General features: G+C 39.6%; 1 protein-coding gene across 1 annotated transcript; it reads left to right on the top strand.

Annotated features, from left to right (window-relative positions):
* Positions 1 to 12,601: 12,601 nt before the first annotated feature.
* Positions 12,602 to 24,925, top strand: LOC127292080 (urease). Its single transcript, XM_051321428.2, has 19 exons — positions 12,602 to 12,832; positions 13,028 to 13,202; positions 13,396 to 13,469; positions 14,096 to 14,141; positions 14,762 to 14,867; positions 15,052 to 15,194; positions 16,039 to 16,149; positions 16,297 to 16,460; positions 16,554 to 16,929; positions 17,016 to 17,124; positions 17,700 to 17,839; positions 18,284 to 18,421; positions 18,835 to 18,926; positions 19,790 to 19,919; positions 19,999 to 20,157; positions 21,803 to 21,985; positions 22,551 to 22,685; positions 24,095 to 24,166; positions 24,382 to 24,925. Exons 2-19 carry the CDS (start codon positions 13,077 to 13,079, stop codon positions 24,601 to 24,603), a joined length of 2,526 nt encoding a protein of 841 aa, XP_051177388.1. The 5' UTR covers positions 12,602 to 12,832; positions 13,028 to 13,076; the 3' UTR covers positions 24,604 to 24,925.
* The last annotated feature ends 340 nt before the right edge of the window (positions 24,926 to 25,265 follow it).

Below are 25,265 nucleotides of genomic sequence, written 5' to 3'. Positions count from 1 at the left end.
GAGGAACATGATTGGCTAGACCTTATACCGGGCCTCACACCAAAGGAAGTGTGGACGGGGAGTACGCCCGGTTGGCACCAAGGTTAAGATCTCTTATGGGTAAAGCAACACACCTCTGCAGAGTGTAAAGAACCGTGACATGTCACTCCCTGTTCCGGGATATGGAACTGCGAACGCGGCCGGAAAGGAGCTCCATGAAGTTCTAGTAAACCGGTGAAGGCTGACGGACATAGTTCTTCTGAATAAAAGCAACCTTTTGAAGAAATGGTTATGAAAACTTGCATTGGTATTAGACTTTCTGGTCTAATGCTGTAGCTAGTGCATTAAACACCTCTTTCCTATAATGAACTTGTTGAGTACGCTCGTACTCATCCCACTCTTAAATCCCCTGCTTAGATATGGAGGCATCGAAGGAGGATCTACAGTGCAACTCGAAGGCCGAGGAATCAACAACTACTTCAAGAGACAGGACCCTGTCAGAGGAGTCAGATACCACATCCAACAAGGAGAAAACCTAGTTTAGCCATAGAAGGGAACTAGCTTCCTAAACTTAGCTCCTATTTAGCTAGAATCTATTCATAGCCTCTCTAGATAGTTAAATACTCTACAAATAGAGTTCGTGATAGGATTAGACTACGAGTCGTTCTTCTGGAGTTTATTTGCAGATTTACCTCATTGTAAAGTAGGAGGTTGTGATGATCTTATGTAACAGAGTCAATATTGTAATTCTATAGACATGCCTTGGACCCGCATATGTTTCTGTTGTACCACTCTGAGCGATATATTACTAGTGGAACGGTGTTTCATTGGTGTTATATCAGACTTGCATACTACACCATGCAGTGGTATGCCGGGTCACCACAGTTGGTATCAGAGCAAATGCTTTGACCTTAGGATTAAAACCCTTTAAAGGAGACCTATAGGATTGGTAGTGTCTATAGGAAGTTGTCCTAGGTAATCCAAATACTTCTTATGACTTGAGATGGATATTCACTTGAGAATAATCCTGACACACTTGAGTCAACATTTCCTACCTAACTTATCACGATAAAATAAAATTAGTCAGCTAATCCCAAGTAGATAGTATATCAATAAGTCCTTAAAACAATAGATGAGTAGATCACAGTTGGTATACAATACATGGTAGTCCAAAGAGAGGATACAACCATAAGGAAGATATCCTATTGGAAGAGGTGTACCAACACATGTTTTTGATAAGTAGGAGTTATCCAGAACTGTAATAGGAGTAATATTAAGTGACAAAGATAATTAAAAGATTCTAATAGAAATGTAGACCAAGTTAAGTAATAGGGTAAGAAAAATTTATCTAAACTGTGAAACAGTTGATAGTAAGTGATAACTATGAGTTATATGATGTAGTATAGACCATGATGAGTCAATCATGGGAAGTAAGGAAGAGTGATAGGAAAAATTATATGTCTACCTACATGGTAGATTTGCAAATCATATATGATTCACCTGAGAATCATTATGTGATGGAATAGATCATCATAATTACTTAGAAGGAGAACAATAAGAAGTCAGGTCTTCAACAACGAAGCAAGATTTGTGTTCCAAAACCATGGGAACTGTGTCAAGTACATCAGAACCCTAGTTACATGGTAAGAACACATGGAAGTATAGGAACTACATTCCAATAGTATGTGTTTAGAGTAACCATATTAGAACTAGTGGTATCATACAAAATGGTCCTCAATAGCACTTATATATGGTATAATACTAAGTCAAGTAGTACTTCCAAAGAAAATTAGGTTAACCTTAACCATCCCAAACCACTTTGTTTCAAGTTTATCTCATTGTAAATGTGCAATTAAGGTAAAAGTTGAGACAAATAGTAGAATCCCATCTATTCGTGCTAAGTATCACGATATAAACCTATCTTATGTGCTGCTATATACTACACATCAGAGCCTGATGTTTAGAGATGTCTTACTCAACTATTTTATTCAGGCTTATGATGGTGTGTATTATAAACACAAAGCTGAATCTTCTTGGATTTTATTGGATTTTCATTGATTGACTAGATCCATACATAAAGTTTGACTTTGATATGCAAATGCATGTTGCAATATCAAGTCCTTACTTGATGCTATAGATCTAGAGGGTAATGGAAAACGTGTGAGGAAGTGACGACTTCTGAAGATTATGAAGACAAGAAGAAGGTTCATCAGATAAAGGAAACAAAGTTGTGGGAAGCAACCACAATACTCTGAAGGAAGTACCAACCTAAACTCATGCTTTACCTCAACAGAGGAGTACTTTAGTACATAAGAAGCATGAAGGTGAGAAAGCTGGTGATTATGGTGAAGCTCAAGCAGATCCATAGTCAACATAGAAGAGGGAATGCATGGGAAATCACTTCGAATACTATAATCATAGTGTCAGCTAGTGGTTTTCTTGCAAAATAAACCCTGAATGAAGGAAGGTGATATATGAAATCATAGCAGACATAAGAAGACCATAGCCGATATCAGAAGACCACAATTGGTATAATATCAATACTGCGAGATAAAGTAGAAGATGTCTCGTCCAGTTGATCAGAACCTATAATAGAATCCATTTTTTTGATATCAAATAGCCACAGTTGGTATAATAACCACAGCTGGTATCAGTTGGTATTACAAATAGTCCACGATTTAATTATTTGTAACAAAAGTTTGTGAACAAATGAAAATCCTGTCAGCCAAATAGCTAGATCTATAATCATTTAGTCGAAGGATTCACATTGGATGTCCACAATTGAGTGGATACACCACAAACATTCTTCGCGAGACCTTAGAAGAAGTAAAAAACCATAAGTTAGAACTAAACCAATATTCTAACCATCAATCCAATGGTTGGAAGAAAAGGAGTTGAAGACCATAAGAAAACTCTAAGGGGTAGAGTAAACATTGAGTTAGATATACAATAACTCAATACTTTAAGCTTGATAGAAGCAAAAGGTCTGAACTGAGAGGAAGTTCGATCTTGTTTTCATAAGATTATTGAACACTACTTTCAGAAGGAAGTCAGACCAGAAGCCGAGGTTCATACCTCGAGGAAGTAAGAAGTGGACTATAACTTGAGCAAGTGAGTAATATCTACTCAGAAGTACTTAAGCTCAAGTAAGTCAAAGGCTAAGGAAGTTGGATAAAGGAAATATCGGAGACCAAATACAGCTTGAGAAGGCCAAAGACCGAAGGATATTGATTATACCAAACCTAAAGACTAATAGAATGATTCCTTTCATGGAACCTAAATAACCCAAAATAGTTACAGGTATCAATTATAAACTCTGATTGGATGGACTAAATGAGTCAAATCCATTCCTAGGGAAATAAACCATCACAACCATTTCCATGGTAAGTGCCTTACCAAGTACCATTACTGCACTTTTGGTAGTAAGGGAAAACAAAGACCTATTTTTTTTTCAAATAGGAGATTGTTATCCAATTAGTCCTCAATTAAGACTGTCAGGACCAGAAGAAGTCCTAATCATTGAATATTCAATGAGAAAGGGAAACAAGAATTATAATAGTTGAAGAAATCAATGAATCAAAGTAAGAGCCATGGTTCAGAGACAGGTATTATTAGATTCCCGGAAAAAAATCATAGAACTGGAGTTAGAAACTAATGTTCGGAGACAAACCCTAATGGATTCCAGGAAGAATCTGGACAAGGGATACATTCAATTATATCCAGCGAGATCACCACGGAGTTCGAGAAAATTCGTAGTCTGCACAAGTCAGATCCACATTCCGAAACGTGAGAGAGTTCAAACTTCGAGGACGAAGTTTAGTTTAAGGGGTAGAGACTGTAATATCCCAAGTAATGGGGTTACAAAAATAGAGGAAACAGATGTGTGCATTGCATTCATGCATAGAAAATCTGGGGAATTTTCGCGCTTTAAAGTAAAACAACATCAGAATTGAAGTTTCACTTGACCTTGGTGGAATTGAAGTAGCTCATCAAGTCAAGCGCTATAAACCTCAATGTGACTTTGTTAAAACCTTGTTTTGGGTAAAGATGATTTGATCTAAGGGGTTAGATCAAATGGAACTAATAATCAACACCACAACACCTTACCCAATGATCAATTGCTTGATCTTATAAAAGATCAAGATATGGAATTCCTTGCCATAACATATGAACATCCATTTAATTGGAAATCAAGTAACAATAATTGGAGAAACTATTCTTCACTTATCTTTTCCATGTCTTAAACAAATCCAAGATCCTACCATGAACCTCATGGTATTCATATTATTTCATTCTTGGAAACATAACAAGGAGATCCACTCTAGAAATATATATCCTTCTCTATTCCATATTATTGTACATCAAACCTAGAGAGGTGAGAGTTCTATATATAACAAATATTAGAGGAGCAATAACAACCCTTGAGCTAAACCTTGGATATATATCCAAGTACTCAAATCATCATCTTTAAGAGGAACCTTAGGATATTATCCAAGACAATTCCTAGAGAGATAAACCATTTATATTTAGCATAGAGATTGATGATCACATCAACCTCTATGGAGCCTAATCTTAGGTTAGTATTAAAGACCTTCCCCAAATAAGAGAGACCAATCATACTAATTCTAGCTTCACCTATTAAGAATATAGGACAATCTTTGAACTAAAGTATCAGGTGGTAAACCATTTCCCTTAGAGTGGTGAGATAACCTAATATCACCTGAAATAATACCCTATCCATGAATTGATAAAGTAAGGAAGAAAACTATCCATATAACCAGATGATCATATCATCATTGATTAAGAAGAACTCTAAGTGTATATCTCAGACAATTCTTCTGGGGTATAAATTATTGAGACAACCATAATATGCCTGTCCTAGAAAGTAAAATAGAAGTGCTATACCTTAGTTCATCAAGACAATACTTAATCTGGGGAGTGAGAAACCTAAACTTTTGAGAAATAACTTAGAAGCCAAACCTTGATCATTATAAATTAAGTAATGATCATCAACCCTAAGAACTTAAGATAAGGATATTAAGAACAAGTGGATCAAGCCTAATCCATGACCATAGTTTGGAGAAATAGGAGAGCAATCCAAATGCTAACACTTAGATGATCAGTAGATATTATTCAAACACATGAAATCATGGGAGATCACTAATAAGCAACCCTAGGCTTATATCCCAATCTTACTTATGAACCACTTGGTGATCACAAATAGAATCCTACCCTATCTATATTTCATAAATTAATGAACCTAAGAAAACCTTAGAGTTAAACACTATGCTTCATATGGTAAGAAACCATATATCCATATGACCAAAGTTAACTATAAAAAAAAACTATAACCAATGTAGTTAACTTAATGATAAAGTAAGGATAATAATTGTAGTTAATTGGTAGAAGATAAAACCAATTCTCAAATCCTTAGTAATTAAATGAGCACGAAGCAATTAAGAAAGTAACCATATTATCTTGGTTAGGGGAGATTAACCCTAGCACATGCAATATGGTGTCATCCCATCTCACAACCAATAATTAAACCTCAACCCTAGTTTATGTATCACTATGGTGATCATAATAAAAACCAGACCATAATCGAGATTCAAACCAAGTACTATAAGGTGAATATCATTAGAACCCTAGAATTGCCCATTAGCTAAATCCCATGCTTCATTTATCAAACATAAGAACACCTAGTGCTAACTCTTATAATTAAAACCATGTATGGTTATCAACCATTTATTCTCAGAAACCAAAATCAAACTTTGATGGGGACAATACCTACCTTAGATACTTTCAAAGATCAAGTTAGTAACAACCTTAATTAAAAAAAAAGGGGGTTATAATGAAAATTATAGAACCCTAACAAATAGGAACTCACATAAATTCATATGCATGGGACTAAATTCTCAATTATGAGATCAAGTCCTAATGATACTTTGTAAAACTCTAGGAGTATAAATCATCAATTCTAACCATTCCAAAAGGGAGTGGCAATCCAAATAAAAAGGGACATTAAAATAAATACCTAAATACTTGTCTAATTAAAAAATTGTGACAGTGCTCACATATACTTAATATTTATTAAACCAAAACAATGCAGTAATACAATGCTCCCTGTAATAGACCTTATGGAAGCCAAATTGATAAACATCTGCAAAACAGACAATAATTCAAACTTGAATTCAAAACAGTACTTAAATTAACAAAATGGAAAATAGGAAATAAAAACAGAAAAGAAAAGGAATAGAAGAGACTTACCTGGCCGTGCAGCCATGGAGCGGCCTAACACTGGCCCAAGCCGGAGCCCACAACCAGCCCAGCAAGCACAGCCCAGCCAGGCCCGAAGTACCCCTTCGCCAGATATTTCGCGTGGGAGGGGATCGTCTTCCACCTCTCGATCGAGCAAGCTGCTCGGTGGCAGCACCACGGCCACCGGCCGCGCCAAGATGTGCGCCGCCGCCCCCGAACGCCTATAAATACCGGCGAGCCGCCGTCGGACGAACCCTAACCCTATTTTCCCCCTCTCTGCTCCAAAAGTTCTTCCCAGATGAAACCCTAGCCGCCCGGCCGATTACCGTCGCCGTCGTCTGGAGCAACCCTGAGCCTCGCCGTGGACACCATCGACATCGCCGTGCTCTACTTGCCCCTCCTGCGCGAGGAATCGAGCTGGGGCATTCCAGAGCGTCGCCGACGAGTCCGTCTTCCCCGACGCCGGGAGCGACGAATTCCGGTGATGCCGAGCACCTCCGACCTCGCCTTCAAGCCCGGTGTAACCCTGGTGAGCTCCTGAGTCTCCTCGCGTGCTCGCCCGACTCGATTGCGTCCCGTAGTACCGCCACACCGTGTCTCTGCCTCCGCCACCGCGGCACCTCGCCGCCGGTCACTCTCCGGTGACCTATTCGGGGTGGCGCCGCCACCGAACTGCTCACCGTGTCGCCCCGAGTCGAACCCGCCTGGTTCCCCGTCCGCGCGAGTCCGGGATCGACGGCGATCGCCGACTCCCGCCGGCCACCGTGAGCTCCTGGACATGGTCTCGATTTTGACCAGTCCACGCTCACGTGGCAGTCCACGTGGACCACTGGCCCACTGGCCAGTGGCGGTAGGTAGCTCTGTCTGGGTAGCTTTAGCATTTCTTTTTGTTTAATTTCAAATTCATCAATTGCTGCAACTTCAAATAAATCTAGGAAATTCAATTTAAGTCAGAAAATTGTAAATAAGATATTAAAATTCTTAGAAAAGAAAACTCTATCCAATAAAAATATAAAATGGAATTTTTATTTTTAATAAAAATTCAATGATTTAATACTTGTTATTTAAGCCTTTAATTTTAATTCTAAAATCAATTAAAATTCAATAATTAGTAAAATTTCCAAAAGTAAATAAAAACCAGTAAATAAATAAAGAAAACATTAAAAATAATTTTCTTTATTTGTTATTTTGTTAAAGCATTATCAGAGAGATTTAAACCCTGATTAATAACTACCCTAATTATTAATTATTTAAAAAATGATAAATGCCAAATTCAATATTATTTTTATTTAGAAATTATTAATAACTTCAAATTCAAAATGAAGTTATTAATCATAGAACTACATGGTAAATAGTAAACCCTAGTTCCATATGGTAGAAAAACAGGAATTCATCATTTCATGTGAAACCCAAAACCCTAATTCAATTAGGAACCCCAAATCCATTACTTCATATGAACCCTAAAATTGTTTCCAAACCTAAAACCCTAAGTAACATGTGATCATGTTACTTCATTAGTAATCATAGATTCATATCTAGCAACTAAATACTATTTCAAATCCACATAACATATGGGAACCCTATCACTACTAATTAGCATCCCAAGTGTTCATCTTAATCAAACCTAGTTCCTATCACAAGGATCTCATCTTTAATTAACCTTAACTAGCATCACACCATTGTGATGAACTCCAATAGCAACCATGCTAATATTGACATCATATCCCATACACACTAAACCCTATTAGTGTGAGATAATTATTAACATCCTATTTAGGAAATCACCATCCCTTACTTAGTGAATCCAATGGCTAATACAAGATAACCTCAACCTTAATTGCAATACTTCTTATTATTTAAGAAGTATGTTCTTCAAAAGTTATTCTTTTGAAGAAAATAAGGAATCATCACCAACCCTGCTTATAAGGACCTATAAACCCTAGCCAGCTATCACTAGCAAGATAAACCAACCTTGACAACAACCTGTATAATGAATTGCTTAGGATGCCTAGGCTTAACTCAAACTTACAAGCCCTAGGTGTTGATGAATCCAACATTGTTTGGATCCATCTAATACTTACTCCAACAACTACATGAAACCATAGTCAACCATAGAACCCCCAACCTAATTATCATACTTGTTCTTTATTATAGAACATGTTCTTCAAAAGTTATTCTTTTGAATTATATAATAAGTAATCATCAACCATGCACTATAGGACTTAAAACTTGACAACTGTTCTTTACTTATTATACCACTACTATTCCTTAGTGTGTATGATTGTTACTATGCATTTTACCACTTGCTTATGATTCTGAAACAACACAAACCTGAATAAGAACTTTGTTTGTGAATCACTCTAAAAGTGCAACACACCCTGAATCAATCATTACAACTCACTGATCCTAAATCATCGGGGTTAGGTCACGCTTTAGAGCGATTGCATCTCATTCTTATGCATTATTGCATCCTTGCCAATCTTTTAAACATCGTCCTTACCGGACGATGATGCTATTCAGAATTTGGAGTTATTGCGTATCGAAGACCTTGCCTGCATAATCTTGCAGTCAAGAAAGGCAAGTTCATCACTTGCTCATGTCATTTGAGTATTTTTATCAAATTACTTGCAAAGTATTATGGTTATCACTATTGCACAAAAATCAAAACCACTACTTTCATAACTATGAATATGACTATGTGGTGGGCAATGGAACCATGGATTGTGTTGATATGGTGGAGGTTCCATTGCACGGGCTTATATCCATCTAGGATTAAACAACAAATGTCGCCAGTGATTCTTGTGCCGTAATATCCGTGTTAACCATAAGATCCGGAGTGGGACGGAGTAGTCAAAAGTGTTTCCACCTCTCGTTCATCAACGGATGCGCTTTACCGTAGACACTTGTATCTGTCAGGGCAAGCGGTGGGCTGGGGAAGCCTTAAGTCCCCACGGCATAGTCCGTAGACACTTGTCGCTCGAAGTGCAAGCGGTGGGCTGGGGAAGCCTAAAGTCCCCACGGTATTGCGGTCTATGATGGGTTGCAGCTACCGGCGAAGGAGTTTGGTTCGATCCCAAACTGTCGTCGTGGTCGGGGTCCACCCGTGAGTGGGAATAATGGGACCGGCGAGGACCCAGGGTCGGGGCATGCAACAAAGGGTGGGTGTTCGAGGTAGCGGAGGAACATGATTGGCTAGACCTTATACCGGGCCTCACACCAAAGGAAGTGTGGACGGGGAGTACGCCCGGTTGGCACCAAGGTTAAGATCTCTTATGGGTAAAGCAACACACCTCTGCAGAGTGTAAAGAACCGTGACCTGTCACTCCCTGTTCCGGGATATGGAACTGCGAACGCGGCCGGAAAGGAGCTCCATGAAGTTCTAGTAAACCGGTGAAGGCTGACGGACATAGTTCTTCTGAATAAAAGCAACCTTTTGAAGAAATGGTTATGAAAACTTGCATTGGTATTAGACTTTCTGGTCTAATGCTGTAGCTAGTGCATTAAACACCTCTTTCCTATAATGAACTTGTTGAGTACGCTCGTACTCATCCCACTCTTAAATCCCCTGCTTAGATATGGAGGCATCGAAGGAGGATCTACAGCGCAACTCGAAGGCCGAGGAATCAACAACTACTTCAAGAGACAGGACCCTGTCAGAGGAGTCAGATACCACATCCAACAAGGAGAAAACCTAGTTTAGCCATAGAAGGGAACTAGCTTCCTAAACTTAGCTCCTATTTAGCTAGAATCTATTCATAGCCTCTCTAGATAGTTAAATACTCTACAAATAGAGTTCGTGATAGGATTAGACTACGAGTCGTTCTTCTGGAGTTTATTTGCAGATTTACCTCATTGTAAAGTAGGAGGTTGTGATGATCTTATGTAACAGAGTCAATATTGTAATTCTATAGACATGCCTTGGACCCGCATATGTTTCTGTTGTACCACTCTGAGCGATATAATACTAGTGGAACGGTGTTTCATTGGTGTTATATCAGACTTGCATACTACACCATGCAGTGGTATGCCGGGTCACCACAAGCACCAAGCAGCATACAAAATCAGGTCCAAGAACAAGACCAACCTTCTGAAAAACATCAACAGAGCAGCAATAGGGAAACTGTTTTTTCCTCCTCCTCTGAGAACTCTCACATCAATATAAATTATCTTTTCAATTTCATCAACATCAAGGCTGCAAATATAATGTAGATCATTGTATTAGTATATAGTAAACAGAGAGCATGATTATTTTAGAGCAATCAGACACTGAACTTGTGTGTAAATGAGTGTCTCAAATACAGACTACATCCATAGCAATTTGTGCCTTGGAGTAAGGTATTTTAAAAATCTGTTTCAGACATCAATTGGAGCAATTGTTTTCATCTCCATATTCGTCTAGGCCTGAATGGCCTGACACGAAACCGCATGGAGCACCACCGCAGCCTGCCTCTTCGTCCTGGCAGTCCAGTCTCCTCAACATGAAAATCACACCATGCCCCGTGAGATTGAAGCCTAGAAGAAGGGAATGGATACCTGGAGGCTGGAGCGGGCTTAGGGCGTGGTGGACAAGCGCGCGACGCCGGGAGTCGACCGAGGGTGTGCAGCTAGGCGAGGCGAGGCGACCTACTATGGAAGCGACTGAGAGCATCTCCACTCCAGGAGTGCCGAGGAAGAAATCGAGGGCACGCACGGTCCAGCCGCCGCCACCATCGCTCGATTGCTGCCTTCCGCCGCCGGCGCGCCTCTTCTGCTCCCTTCCGCCGCCGCTGGACGCTCGGACGAAATCGAGGGCGAGCGCCGCCACCACCGCTCGGTTGCCGCCTTTCGCCGCCAGCGCGCGGCCAGCCGCAGTTGGACGAAATCGAGGGCACGCGGGCAGCCGCCGCTGGAAGAAATCGAGGGCGCAGACGAGCGCACGCCTCTTCCGAATCCGTGCTCCTCCACCTCCGTCCCAGCGCAGCGTTGGGTGGGTTGAGGCGGAGATGCGCGATGGCGGCGGCTCGGAGTCGCAGAGGAGGAGGCGCGAGGGGGCAAGGCACGGCGACGGTGGCGGCTCGTGGTCTATCGTGGCGGCGGCTTGGGGAGCGCACGGGATTGAGGAGGAGAGGAGGGGAGGCGAGCGCACGGGATTGGGAGCTCGTTCGATCTAGGTTTTCACCTTTCGTCCGTGGACATGAGAATGAAGCGACCGAACGAGCGGACCTGCCTACCTCATCGTCGGGCCCCGCACGTAGAAGGTCCCACCCGTCATGGAGTCTTTCCAAAACTGAACGAGTGAGAAAAAATCTGACTGATCGGACGGCTGTGGTGAAAAGCGGGATGGGAGATTTACTGTTGCATGCTGATTGGACGAACCAGATTCGTTTGCCCCTTTCAGATGGTCTGGTTGGCTGGGTAGTCTTTCAACATTTATAGGAGAAATATAAAAAAACAGTTTTTCGGATCCTATATTTAATTGTGAAGGATTAGCTTACGATCATCACAGTGGTTACTTAGATGCAATGGCTATAAATGCATACGACAAATGGCAGGCTTATCTTACTTCAATTTCTTCTCTAACAAAATAAAAATCTAATATGACAACCTAAGGAGAGACTAAACATCACCCTATTTTTCCAGCTATACGCCCTCCGTTTATTATTACTTTGCGTTCTAGCTACTTTAAAGTCAATCACTATCAAATTTGATTTAAATTATAGTAAAAAAACAACTATGATACCAAATGCATATAGTATAAAAATATAGCTTATCGTTAATTCAAACACTATAACTTTTATATTGTAGATGTCGATATTTTTTTAAATATTTAGTCAAACATTACAAATTTTAACTTTAACTAAACCCAAAACGCAAATTAATTATAAACGGAGGAAGTGAGAAAGACTGTTTTAGTTTGTTGATTCAGTTAACTTGTCGGAGGGAATACAATAATTTCCTTCCGTCATCACTCCATTGGCTTCTCCAACTCAGTGGATCCACTCGAAAACTCCTTTTTACCGGCAACGGTATGTATCGGAGTGCCATCCACCATAGATTATATACTTTAAGATTGGTGAGACTACTTGTCCCTTTTTTTTAACAAAACTGAAACATAATTGAATCAAATTTGAATAGTATAAAATGTTTCACAAGTTTCAGAAACATGTGAACCATATGTAAAACTTTGTGAAACATACTTTGAACAGTAAATAATTTTTCACAAATCTCAGTCAAAATTTTGAAAACTAGATCAGCTGACGTCACCACTCCGGTACCAAAATCGCTGCGTTCTGGATCCACTTGCTTGATTCCATATTCCCGAACCTGACGGCGGTGGGCCCACGGACGGCAACGGAATCATCAATGAAAGATTCCAACTGAACTGCTCTCCTCCTCGGCCCCCAATCAAATCCACTCCAGATATAGCGGCGACCTCCCTTCTCCCCCACCATACTCTGCTCTCTTTTCCACCGTCTCGCCCCCAGCTCCGGCGCAGCCGCCGAGCCATCTCCTCGCCGGCGCCGCAGAAGAACTCCCCCGCACCTCGTCCCAGCGAGCCAAGCGGCGCAGCCTTCCTCCCGCTGCTCCGGCGCGGACGGGAGACCCACCCGCCCAGGTTGACTTTATTTCTGCTGCTGACAAATGATAACCTGACAACGCATTGAATTCTATTTGTATCGTGCCTTCTTCTTCTTCCGGTGGGAGGAATCGAATCGCTACATCCGTTCCTTTTCGTAGGCATTCCGATCATCCAGACATTCCGAGCATGGGTTTTGATTTAGTTTCTCTGAATTCTGAATTCTGGCTGCAGCTCGCTTTCCCAAGGTTTTCAGTTCCGAGCCCGCCCCTGGTTCTCAGGGATGAAGCTGGTGCCGAGGGAAGTGGAGAAGTTGGCGCTGCACAATGCCGGGTTCCTCGCGCAGAAGCGCCTCGCCCGCGGGCTCCGCCTCAACTACACCGAGGCTGTCGCACTCATCGCCGCGCAGGTGATGATGAGATTCATCTGATTGTGATTCCGTGCTGCGAAAAGTTGATTTATATACATCTAGTTTGTGCACAAAGAAGTAGGAGTACTCAATTTGTTACCATGTTGTTGCGTGATGCATATTTGTTGACCCCGTGTTGGGGTAACATGGACACGTGGTTGAAGCTAAACATTTCTTGTGCTTCCTGACACAGATTCTCGAGTTTGTTCGCGATGGAGACAAAACTGTAACGGACTTGATGGACTTGGGAAAACAGATGCTGGGCAGGTTCGTTTGTGCTGATCTTTCGAACCCCTGTTTAAAAACTTCACATTTCACTTTCCTGCTTATCTCATAAGGATGTAGACATTTTGAACTGCCTAGACAGATAATAGAAAACATGATGGTGGCTTTAGTGATCTGAACTCATCATCTCTTAGACTAATTCTCTGGCTGATGCAATGGAATCTGACTTTGCCAAAGATGCGCTAATTTATAATAAGCACAACAGAATGCTAGTAGGACTTTTCCTCATCGAAGAGTGGGTAGAAGATTATCCTTATTTTTTATTTCAAATGCATAACCTATGGCAAAAGCTGGTGCCACTTGTTCACCCCTGCATAAATTAGTAGTTACTCACATCTTGCTTGTAATCTAGAAGATTTGGTTAGTCTATGGTAGAATTGTTACTTCATCATTTGTATCTGTTGTCTAAGGCTTCTGCATTCTGGGAACCATTTTACATGTGAAGGGATACATTGTTGATTTAGTAACTGTGCTGATCTTCCGCGGAAAAATTAATTATTGTGTTGTACTGCAAATAATGATGACCAATTACTGCCTTCAGTCCTTCACCTATTAATCTCCTTCTTGTTCTATAACCTTCAGCTCATGCTTTTTTCCTTGCCTATCAGGAGACAAGTTCTTGCAGCTGTTCCACACCTTTTGTACACTGTGCAGGTTATTTCTTTGCTCATGCTAAACAATATCGATCAATTTCCTCAATCTAGAACCTTGGTTGTGATGATGTAATGATTCGGGAAATAATTGTGTGTCCATAAAGACACCGCACACTGTATGTATAGTGCTAAAATAAAACTAGGCCTGCACAAGTTGAGAAAAACCCGTCCAGTTAAAAAATGCCACAATTCTACTCTGGCTTGCGCATGTACTACTCAAGTACATAGGCAGTGAGGTTATTGCCCACCAGACGAAGTGCATCAACTTCGGCATCCTGCTGTACAGCTTCTCCTTGAGGAAAAACCAGCCCCCACCAGTTGATTTCTTTCCTTATTAGTACAATCTCCAATGATCACAGTTATCATGTCCGCAACAACCAATATGATGTAGTATAATCTACATGGCAATGAGAGTTTAACTTATCTGGTATGTGATGTGGAACAGAGATACGGATGTGCCGAACACTTGTTATGGCATATCCATACTCACAAAGATCTCATTTGTTATTTATAGGGCTCTAATTAATTAGACTCAGATATTAATGTTGCAACAGATGGCTTGACAATCATGGTGTTACTATTATATTCTAAATTAACTCAATTATAACATTTTTTTTCTAGGTTGAAGGAACATTTATGGATGGAACAAAACTAATTACTGTACATGATCCTATTTCTTCTGATGATGGAAACTTGGAACTAGCTCTTCATGGCTCATATCTCCCAGGTTGTAAATGCTGACCAACACACTTGGTTTAATAAATTGCTTGCTTGTACAACTCTTAAAATACTGTATTTATGGATTTTGTGGTAATGTACCTCTTCTAGAAAGTTTATTTCAGTTATCAGTTGTTTGAGGAAAGTTAAGAAGTGGAAATAGTAACTGTGGATAAATTATTTAATTGTTGCAGTACCTTCACTTGAAAAGTTTTCTGGGAGTGATGATAAAGACTCTCCTGGTGAAGTACATTTCTGCTCTGGACGCATAATCCTCAACCTTCATCGTAGGGCTTTAACTCTGAAGGTTGTTAACAAAGCAGACAGGCCTATTCAGGTAAAGAATGTGTGAATGCTTTTCATTTGAGGTCCTGGCTGCAAATTTCAAATAACTTCTTATTCTATAGAATTTCATTAGATGGAGCTTTGCACCCAACTTAATTTCACAATTGGACCTATGCTTTACTGCCTTTGCTTGTGGTGCAACTGTGTGTGTCTTATTCATTTAACAAGATCACTCTTGTCATCCCTGGATAATGACATAGCATTTGATCCATGTGTGACATGACAGGGTGCTGACCAGCATCAGTGTAATAATGCTGTGCAACATTACTAAAGGCAGTGACCTTTAGACCATGTCCTTCACATTATTAACCAAGAACTAAGCTGGATCAATGGGTCGTCTTGATCCAAACTTGTATCCCTAGCTCTTAACACTATGAATTATGCTCCTAAAGTCTTTTTTTGGAAATAAATTTCAGTTATTTAATTCTTTTGATTTTTTAGGTAATGAAAGCTTTATTAGCCCTGGTCTCTGCATTTTTTTTAGGCTTGTTGATCTTAGTGTGTGCAAGCTGTTACCCTTGTTGAAACGGCTGTCTAATGTTGCTGTTCCCTTTCTCGAGTTTGCATCAATATTTTCTTTATCTTTGCATGTTAAAGTTACATTTTCTCCCTTTTACATATGTTTTCTCACTGTCATTCTGATCTAATTGCCTTTTCTATGCACTGTAAATACATGTGTAATAGTATCCACAGCCTCTACATAATAAGTTCAATTTGCATCCCATTCAACAATTCACGATTTTGATTGGAGCTATACCATACCACCCTTTTAAATTCTGGTGCTATTACAAGCTGTAACTCATGAGAGAAGTTCCATTTGTGTTTTTACATTGCAGATCGGGAGCCATTACCACTTCATAGAGGCCAATCCATATCTGGTTTTTGATAGACAAAGAGCCTATGGCATGAGACTGAATATACCTGCTGGAACAGCTGTTCGGTTTGAGGTTATTTACTCGATTCATCATTTGGCAGTTTGCGCTCAGTATAATCTAACCATACATTTCAAGTACTAGGGATCCTACTTAACCTCACAAACATTCTGCACATCTTCTAAAATCCTCTATAATCTGGTTTGTTATTATTTTTTTCAGCCCGGGGATGCTAAAAGGGTTACCCTTGTAAGCATCGGTGGTCACAAAGTAATCAGAGGTGGAAATGGCATTGCTGATGGTGCTGTTGACAGTTCTCAGCTTAATGAGGTAATACGAAGAGTTACTGAGAATGGTTTTGGACATGAAGATTATCCGGATGCAAGGTTGTTCCCTTCACATTTAATTAATGCCAGAGGAGAAATCCATTTGCTGCATTTATTATGGCTTGGATGTTTACCTTTGAACTTTGGTTGCAGCGAAGGTCTTATTGGTGATGGTACATTGGACTGCAGTATTGATCACGAGAAATATTCTAGCATGTATGGACCTACAACTGGTGATAAGATTAGGCTTGGTGATACCGATCTTTTTGCCGAGATTGAAAAGGACTTTGCTGTTTATGGTGATGAGTGCATATTTGGAGGTGGAAAAGTTCTACGCGATGGGATGGGACAATCCGCAGGGTATCCAGCGTCTGCCTGCCTAGATACAGTTGTAACAAATGCTGTCGTGATTGACTATACAGGAATTTACAAGGCTGATATTGGTATAAGGGATGGACTTATTATTGCCATTGGGAAAGCTGGAAACCCTGATGTCATGGATGGTGTGCATAGCAACATGATAGTGGGGGTAACAACATACCTGCACTTTATAGAATGATTTATTAGAGAAACGGAGTACAATATAAAGAAATTTTACATTTAAATAATTTGCAGGTGAATACAGAAGTCATTGCTGCTGAAGGCATGATTGTAACTGCTGGTGGTATAGATTGCCATGTTCACTTTATATGCCCTCAGCTGGTAAACGAGGCGATTGCAAGTGGTAAGGTTTTTTAGTCTTTCGCTTGTTACCAAGGAAAATATTATCGGTACTAACAAAAATGAGTTGAAAACTGAATTTTGTGAAGAAATTTGGAAAAGAAAAGATCAGAAAGGGAGATTCAAACCCAGACCATGATACCAGCTCTAATCCACAGTAGCATATTTTTCTGTATCATATATGGCAATCATTTATATCTGAATGTTGTAAGTGAAGTCAAAGTGGGCCAAAAACATTTTTTTTTTAGTTTGGACTATCCTTAATATTTCATAGCATTTCCTAAATAGTATGGGTGCAGACACTGACAAAGCAGTCTGGCAGAGCTTGCGTTTTCCATAAGTATACTTGATGGTTGAATAGAGTTACTCGAGAAGGGGCAAGTGACTAGCATGTGGTACTGGTACATCATCTCCAGCTCCTGGTCACATAGGACACAGTGGAGGTGGTGCTGGAGACAGTGGCATTGAAATCTATTATCATACATGACAAGATGGCTCATTTGTCTTGTATACCATGTGATAATGGTTAATCAATATTAAATCACGAGGTCGCAAAATCATCTCCACATTTTTTTGTAGGCATAACAACATTGGTGGGAGGTGGAACAGGACCAGCACATGGAACTTGTGCCACAACTTGTACCCCTGCACCATCTCAAATGAAACTAATGTTGCAGTCCACCGATGAATTTCCAATCAACGTGGGATTCACAGGAAAGGTAATATATGTTACGAACATTAATTACAAAGACTAAATAGTTTAGCTTCGTACCAGATTTTTGTAGTTGTGAACTAAATAGTAAATAGGAGGTTTCTAGGTGGAATAATACAGCTAACAATACTATATCAAGATTTTAATTTCTAGCATTTCAGAGATTCATTGTTAGCATTTTCTACATGTTATTTGTAAGATACGTAGAGAAAGTCAGAAAATAATGGAGATTGCTATTGAAGTATCTTTAACTAGAAAGGCAAAAAAAGAGGGTGTTGGATAACCTGAACTGGTGACACTAGTATTGTTGAATGGTTTCTATACATTGTGGGAACTCAAATTTATTATTTAAATGTAACCCAATGTAGGCCTCAGTGTCGAAAGTGAATACAGGAAAGTGACTATCGTTGTTCAAAATCTGAATATTTATTCCCGTCGAGAAACTGTGCAGGGAAATACTGCAAAACCTGATGGATTATCTGAGATCATCAAGGCAGGAGCAATGGGTTTGAAGCTGCATGAAGATTGGGGAAGCACCCCAGCTGCAATAGATAACTGCTTATCTGTTGGAGAGGCTTTTGATATCCAAGTAAGCTGTCTTGTATTATCATCATATCATGCTGTTAGAGCATCTCCAACTGTCGCGCTAAATTTTGGCGCTGTAAAAGCACTCTGCAGCGCGCTCCATCCGTGTTTCGTGCGTGAGGCCATATTCACCTCCAACAGAAGCTCTAAATTTTGGAGCTGTAAAACTGGGTACGTAGTTGTTTCTGCGCGTGATTTGTACCGCGCGCTCTTTCCGGCGCGGTAGATATAGTGCACGAGATAGCGCTTTTACAGTGCGCTCCACTTTACAGCAGGTTGCAGCATCTGTTGGAGTATCAATTTGCGCGCGCGCTAAACTAGTCGCTTTTTTGGATACAACACTGGATACAGCGACTGTTGGAGATGCTCTTATACCTACAAATTTTTAGTATGGTGATGCTCATCTAAATTGGGCAGGTCAATATCCACACAGATACCTTAAACGAAGCAGGTTGTGTGGAGCATACAATTGCAGCTTTTAAAGATAGGACCATACATACATATCACAGGTATGGAGCTTGCGGTATTTAAGCATGACATATTATCCACCGTTATTTATATATGGTTGTATGCAGAGAAAAGCTCAGATTTCTGTTGTGTCCTAGAAAGTACTGTTAAAATAATTATTGAATTTATAAGTTTATCTACTGTGGATCAGCATAGCCAAAATGTATGATCTAACTAAACCTGGAATCTCGATCAAGTGAAACAAAGAATATAGAGTCTGCTTGGTAGAGTTCCAGATCCTCATCTGCCCCGGGCAAGAGAAAACGGAGAAGGAGCTGTACCAGACAGGCACCACAAAAAAATACCCGTATTCCTTCAGCTTTCTTCAATGTTTGTTATGTAATATGCTTTTCTGGATTGGGTTAGATCTTGAAATTTCAACAAGCTCAGATCAGGTTAATCTCTGGTTTTTTCTTCTTCCAAAATTTTTTTTTTCGAGATAGTGAGTTTTGGAGTTCCCATTCCAATAGACCATCCACTAGCATGTTGGTCGAGGTTTAATTTGCATCTGAATGATTGGAAAGTTTCTTGTTTGCTGTGTTCATAGGAAGGAGACAAACTTGTATTGGACATATTTTCGGTGGTTGGATTGTTAACCTGGGATGTTAGTGCATGAAATACTTTCTCGGGTTTTAAAATATTTCTGACCCTGTTGAGTGTCAAGGCCTACCCCAACTGAAAAGGTTGACCATGTTCTTTTCATAGAAAAATGAACATTGAAAATGAGTCAGCCTTTTAAGGATTATAACCCACCGCCTGGTTCCAAAGTATTCTTCGGTCATGTTGTAGAAATGAAATCTTTTGGGTGTGCCTAAATTATAGCAGGAAATATTTAGTGGTGCTCTTATTATCTTATAATAAACAGCGAAGGTGCTGGTGGTGGTCATGCCCCAGACATCATTAAAGTATGTGGGGTAAAGAATGTGTTACCTTCTTCGACAAACCCAACACGGCCGTTTACTTCAAACACTGTTGATGAGCACCTTGATATGCTGGTAAAAACAATTATCTTGTGCCGATGCTATGAGTATTTCTTGAAAATTTGGTCGTCATATATTTATGGTTCTCCTATAGATGGTTTGCCACCACCTTGATAAGAACATCCCGGAAGATGTAGCATTTGCCGAGTCAAGAATTCGAGCAGAAACAATTGCGGCTGAGGACATCTTGCATGACATGGGAGCTATCAGTATCATATCGTCTGATTCACAGGCTATGGGTCGCATTGGAGAGGTCTGTTACATTATCCTTATCCTTTTTTCTTCATGGTGAACAAATGGTACTTTGGTTGGAAAGATTGGTGAGTTGGTGCTGAGGATCTTCATAACATGTATTCAAAGTTGTGACTTGCATCCTGCATTCTTGCCCATACAAACCAAAAAATAATTAAACGGTGAAGTAGAAACCACAGCTGCAGCCTTCATAGGTATGTGGTTGGCTGGCTCATAACGTGATGTTTATTGAATTGGTTGTATATAGAAAACATTCATATATGTGGTAGCCTGTCAGGTGAAAATACAATGAGCAAATAGTTATCTAGCTGGTGATTAATGCGAGAAAAGTTAGATAGGGCCATCTACCAAAGCTGTTTTTCTCTTGAATACGAAAATCAAGGGTGTTGATTTAATAACAATATCAGTCTAGTGGGTGATCGACAGGCATTGATGGGCAAACATCACTTTTTCAGTCTCAGAGTTACATGAATTCAGTTAATCTGATGCCTGCTACATCAGCTTGTGTTCCTCCTGAACAGGAGAACGCCAGCAATGCAGGTGAATTTGCTGATGATATAGTGATCATGTTTATTTGCAATGCACGATGGTACAACAAATGAAGAAGCTACTTAGCAAAACAAAAAAATAAAGTATGAGAAGAGTTATCCTTCCATCTCTCAGAGGGAAGCTCACGATGTTTTTTTTCTTTTAGAAGATGAAAGGGGCATTAATAGATGACCCCAGTCTCAATTCCAACTATAAATTAGAGCTGAGATAGAGCACGTCTTAGCGTCTAGCTGGTTCCACCCAAAAAAATAAAGAGCCCCGCTTGGAGTAGCTAAAGGTTTTGCCTGTGTCAACTCAACATTTATCAGGAAGAGAACAGTTTGATGGAACCACTGTACAGGCTGAATTTTTTAAAGTGCAGACTACTTACGATGCTTAAATAAATGGTAGGACAGTGCAGTAGTCCTGCATTATGGGTGGCAATATTATCGATGAATATCTCTGGGTTAACCTTAAGCAGGACAAGGCATAAGAATAATTGTTGCTTTGCTTGTATCTGCACTGGCTGATCCAACAGCTGGTGCATTTCCTATGTCGCATGAAGTGCACTTAAAATTCTGTTATTAATAACCGAGTGCAGATTCAAATACCACTTACAGGTTACAAGTCATCATTTGGTTCTGTTTTGAGTTTCAGTAAATTATTTTAACACAGTCCATCTTATACTTACACCTGATTGTATCTTCATTTTATGTGCCAATTCATTTGAATGTAACTAGGAAATGTGGTAATTTCTGTATTATCATGAAATTCTGGGGGAAATAATATCGGTTTATTTCAGATATAGTGTCAAGGCAAACCAAATAAAACAAGTCAGTCGAGAGCAACTATTTTATGCTGCTTGCATTACATCAAACATTGTTTGAGCTTGTTCACTGGTTTGATCTGTCGATGTATCATAGGGTAATTGTTTTTAAATTTTTAATGAAATACAGCCTTTGTCTTTCCCAGATAAGCCATGATAGAAAAAAGAGTTATTCGAGAGACTTGAACAGATATACTTGTACCTTTAGTTTTTGCATGTAAGCTCTAGTAACCAGCAGCCGATTTTAAACTTGATTTACTTATATGAATTTGTTGAAATAATTAATTTTCAGGTGATAATCCGAACATGGCAAACTGCAAACAAAATGAAAGTCCAAAGAGGTAGCTTACCTGGGTCTGGTGGCTCTGATCCTCCCAAGGATAATGACAACTTCCGCATAAGAAGATACATAGCAAAGTACACCATAAATCCTGCTATAGTAAACGGTTTTTCGGATTTTGTTGGTTCTGTGGAGGTATGCACCTCTTCTGACCACTTTCAGATCTTCTTCCATTAATTGCTTCATATTCAGTAGACAACATAAGGTAGAGAAGACCATCCACTCACTTGTGAAATTATACATCTAAAGGAAAATGATTATCTGCTTTCTTTAATATGCTTGATATAAGTTGAGGATATTAGAATGTAATAGCATCTAATTTGTTAGTATGCCTGATAGATTCATGTAATATAGGGAAATTACTTTGCTGGATAGTTTTGCCAGTATTGATTCCAGCAACATATGTATTTACTATAGCTACTGACAAATGCCCTGTGCCATGGCAGCACACAATATTGTTGTTTCCGGATTCGTTACGATGTATACATATGCAAATTTTTCTACAGTAAAACAGAGTAGATTTAAAAAAAAAAAATTGCTATCACACCCATGGTGCCATTGAGATTCTTCGGGCTGTCGCCCCCATTGACATCCTTCTGGCTAAGGATTTTTTTTTCTGAATATCTCAATACAAAGGCTAAAGTATCCTTATTTTTTTCTTATTTTCCATTTTAATATTTATCAGTACATGCTTTGGCAGGTGGGAAAGTTAGCTGATCTAGTTCTTTGGAAACCTGCGTTCTTTGGTGCGAAACCAGAACTGATTATAAAAGGTGGTGCAGTTGCGTGGGCTAACATGGGTGATCCGAATGCTAGCATTCCAACACCTGAACCTGTATGGACTTCATTCTCTGAGATCCTTTTGATATGACACTTTATTCTAATTCTACCCTGATGTTTCTGTTTAGCCTACATCGCTTTTCCATGAACGCATCAAAAAGTGCATCACTGTGTCTTAAGAGTAACAAATGCTGAGAAACTGCAACCAAAATCCCAACAAAACAAAGACAGACACATCTGTATAAAACAGAGAAGAGGAAAAACTACGAAGACCAAAAGAGGAAATGACGGCAACTTGTGGCAGCAGGTGATGCCGCCATACTTGTCATGTCTGGGGGGCTAGAATGATTAAGCCTACATCTAAATAGCCAGATTTAGTTATGAGCAAGTTGGCAATGACAACCATTTTTTGTCAGAGCATCACATGTTGGTGCAAGAAAAAAGTTGCGATTCAAATAAGCTCTTTTTGCAAGAAAAGATTTATAGAACAAGGGGGTTAACTTGATAGCCCCAAATACATGTTGGTGCCTCATTCGTAGTTCATTTGTACATTGGTTGATCTGCAAACATGTACCTATCTAGCAGTAGGCAGACAACAATTGCAATCTCTGTCTCCCTCTGCATCTCCCTCTCCTCTCTTCTGCTTATTTTATCCTTTCCTGCTTCTTAGCTCGTCCTACTGCAGTCCTATTTTGCTAGGTTTTAATTCTTGTACTAATTGGATAGTTTAGCAAATTAGGTCTCAGATTTTGCACTAAATAATAAATTTGTTTGCAGATTTCTATGTTGCTATCTAGGTTAGCGTCCATGGTGAAAGGGAAACACCACTGAATAATTTTAGAAATTAAGAGAGATGAATGTGAAGCAAGTTAACCAGTCAGTGGTTAAGTAAAAAAAAATTGATGATTCAAGTGTTCTGTTTAGAGGAGGGACTCAATTTATTTATGAAAGCAACAAGGTATCGTACAGCTGCCAGATGGGGTAACTAGTTTAGCAAATTTAAGTGACTCCACAAAAAGAGAAAAGAACTCAATTCAAGTGTCCTATGATAACTAACTCCATGGCCATGGTAAGTTACCAAAATGTAACTTAAGTTACCCTATAGGCCTATTCCAAGAAATGTACACCCTACTGTGGCCAAGTGTTCAGATTGGACTTCATAAGATTTACAACCTGAATGACCTAAAAAAATGGGACCTTTGTCAGCGGGTGCACAGGTCCTGTCAGCTCACAGGCTGCTTTCTGGTTGGTAGTAGAGATGGTCATGTCGACGTCTGGTCTGTCGTTGTTAAATTATGATGGTATAGTGGTAAACCACAAAAATTTAAACTATGTATGTATATTTGCAGAAACCGAAATGTGCGGACGAGACTCATGCATTTTCCCTCTGTTATTGATATCTCTCCTACTCAAGTTTGTTGTGCTTGAAAATTTACAGTGCAGAATGGTGCATTCTTGATGCAGGTTATGATGCGGCCTATGTTTGGCGCATATGGAAAGGCTGGAAGTTCTAACTCGATTGCATTTGTGAGCAAGGTTAGGCTAACTACTAACTCTTCTGACAAATTTAGGATGATGTGTAATATCCGGTGATAGCACCTACAGTCAAGAAAAAGTGTCACTGTTTACTTAGCTCAACTGGATACAACTTTCACCATTACATTCCGTTATTATAGACGAGCTTAATATAGATATTTGTAGTGATATCTTTGGTGAAATAAGTATGTTGATCTTGTGATGAATGATCGCAGGCTGCTAAAGAAGCTGGTGTTGCATCAGAGTACAAACTAGCAAAGAGGGTGGAAGCTGTTGGTGGTGTTCGCGGTTTAACAAAATTGGACATGCAACTCAATGATGCACTTCCAAAAATAAATGTAGACCCTGAAACCTACACCGTTACTGCTGATGGAGAGGTTCTGAGCTGCCAGCCAGCAGCCGCAGTACCATTATCTCGGAATTACTTTCTTTTCTAGAGCACCATTGCTCGAGCAACTCTTGAAGCTCAAAACTATTACTCTGCATTCTTGCTATCCAAGGCGATGGAGCAAGGCGCACTCACGTAGGTGCATCTCCCTTGTAATAGCACAACACGTATACTTGTCCATTTTGTAGTACTAAACCTTTTGGTCTAGAGAACTTTCATCAAAGTACACGTGAATTAGGGAAGTTGTTTGTTATTTGGGACATCAATAATGGGCGCTCTAGGAGGCCTCTCACGCCACAGGATCACATGTATGATTATCCTTAAAAAAATTGTGAGTTATATATATATTCATTTTCTTGTGCCATTTTCAATTATTTTTTGAATTATACCTGCCTTGTTCCATTTATCAAAACAAAATTGAGTTGTACTTGATGAATGATGCTCTTCCTAGCTTTGATTCTGGATTAAAAGGCTCTTCTCAGTTCAGATGTCTGTGACCATGATATTATTGCCAATATTCTTTGTGGCATTAATACCATGTTACTATTTTAGTTGTACGATACAAAAATAGTTTGTAGAAAAATTAATAATTTCGTGTGGTAGACATTTTAGCACAGTTGCATGGGGCAATTACATTAATATGGTATAAAGTCAGGTCCTTCACTAATGTTTGCATGGACAACCAAAATTGTGATTTTTTTTTAACATTTT

Source organism: Lolium perenne, chromosome 4 (assembly GCF_019359855.2).
Source record: "Lolium perenne isolate Kyuss_39 chromosome 4, Kyuss_2.0, whole genome shotgun sequence".
NCBI classification, from domain to species: domain Eukaryota; kingdom Viridiplantae; phylum Streptophyta; class Magnoliopsida; order Poales; family Poaceae; genus Lolium; species Lolium perenne.
The sequence above is the reverse complement of the archived record's forward strand: the minus strand, read 5'-3'. Positions and strand labels throughout refer to the sequence as shown.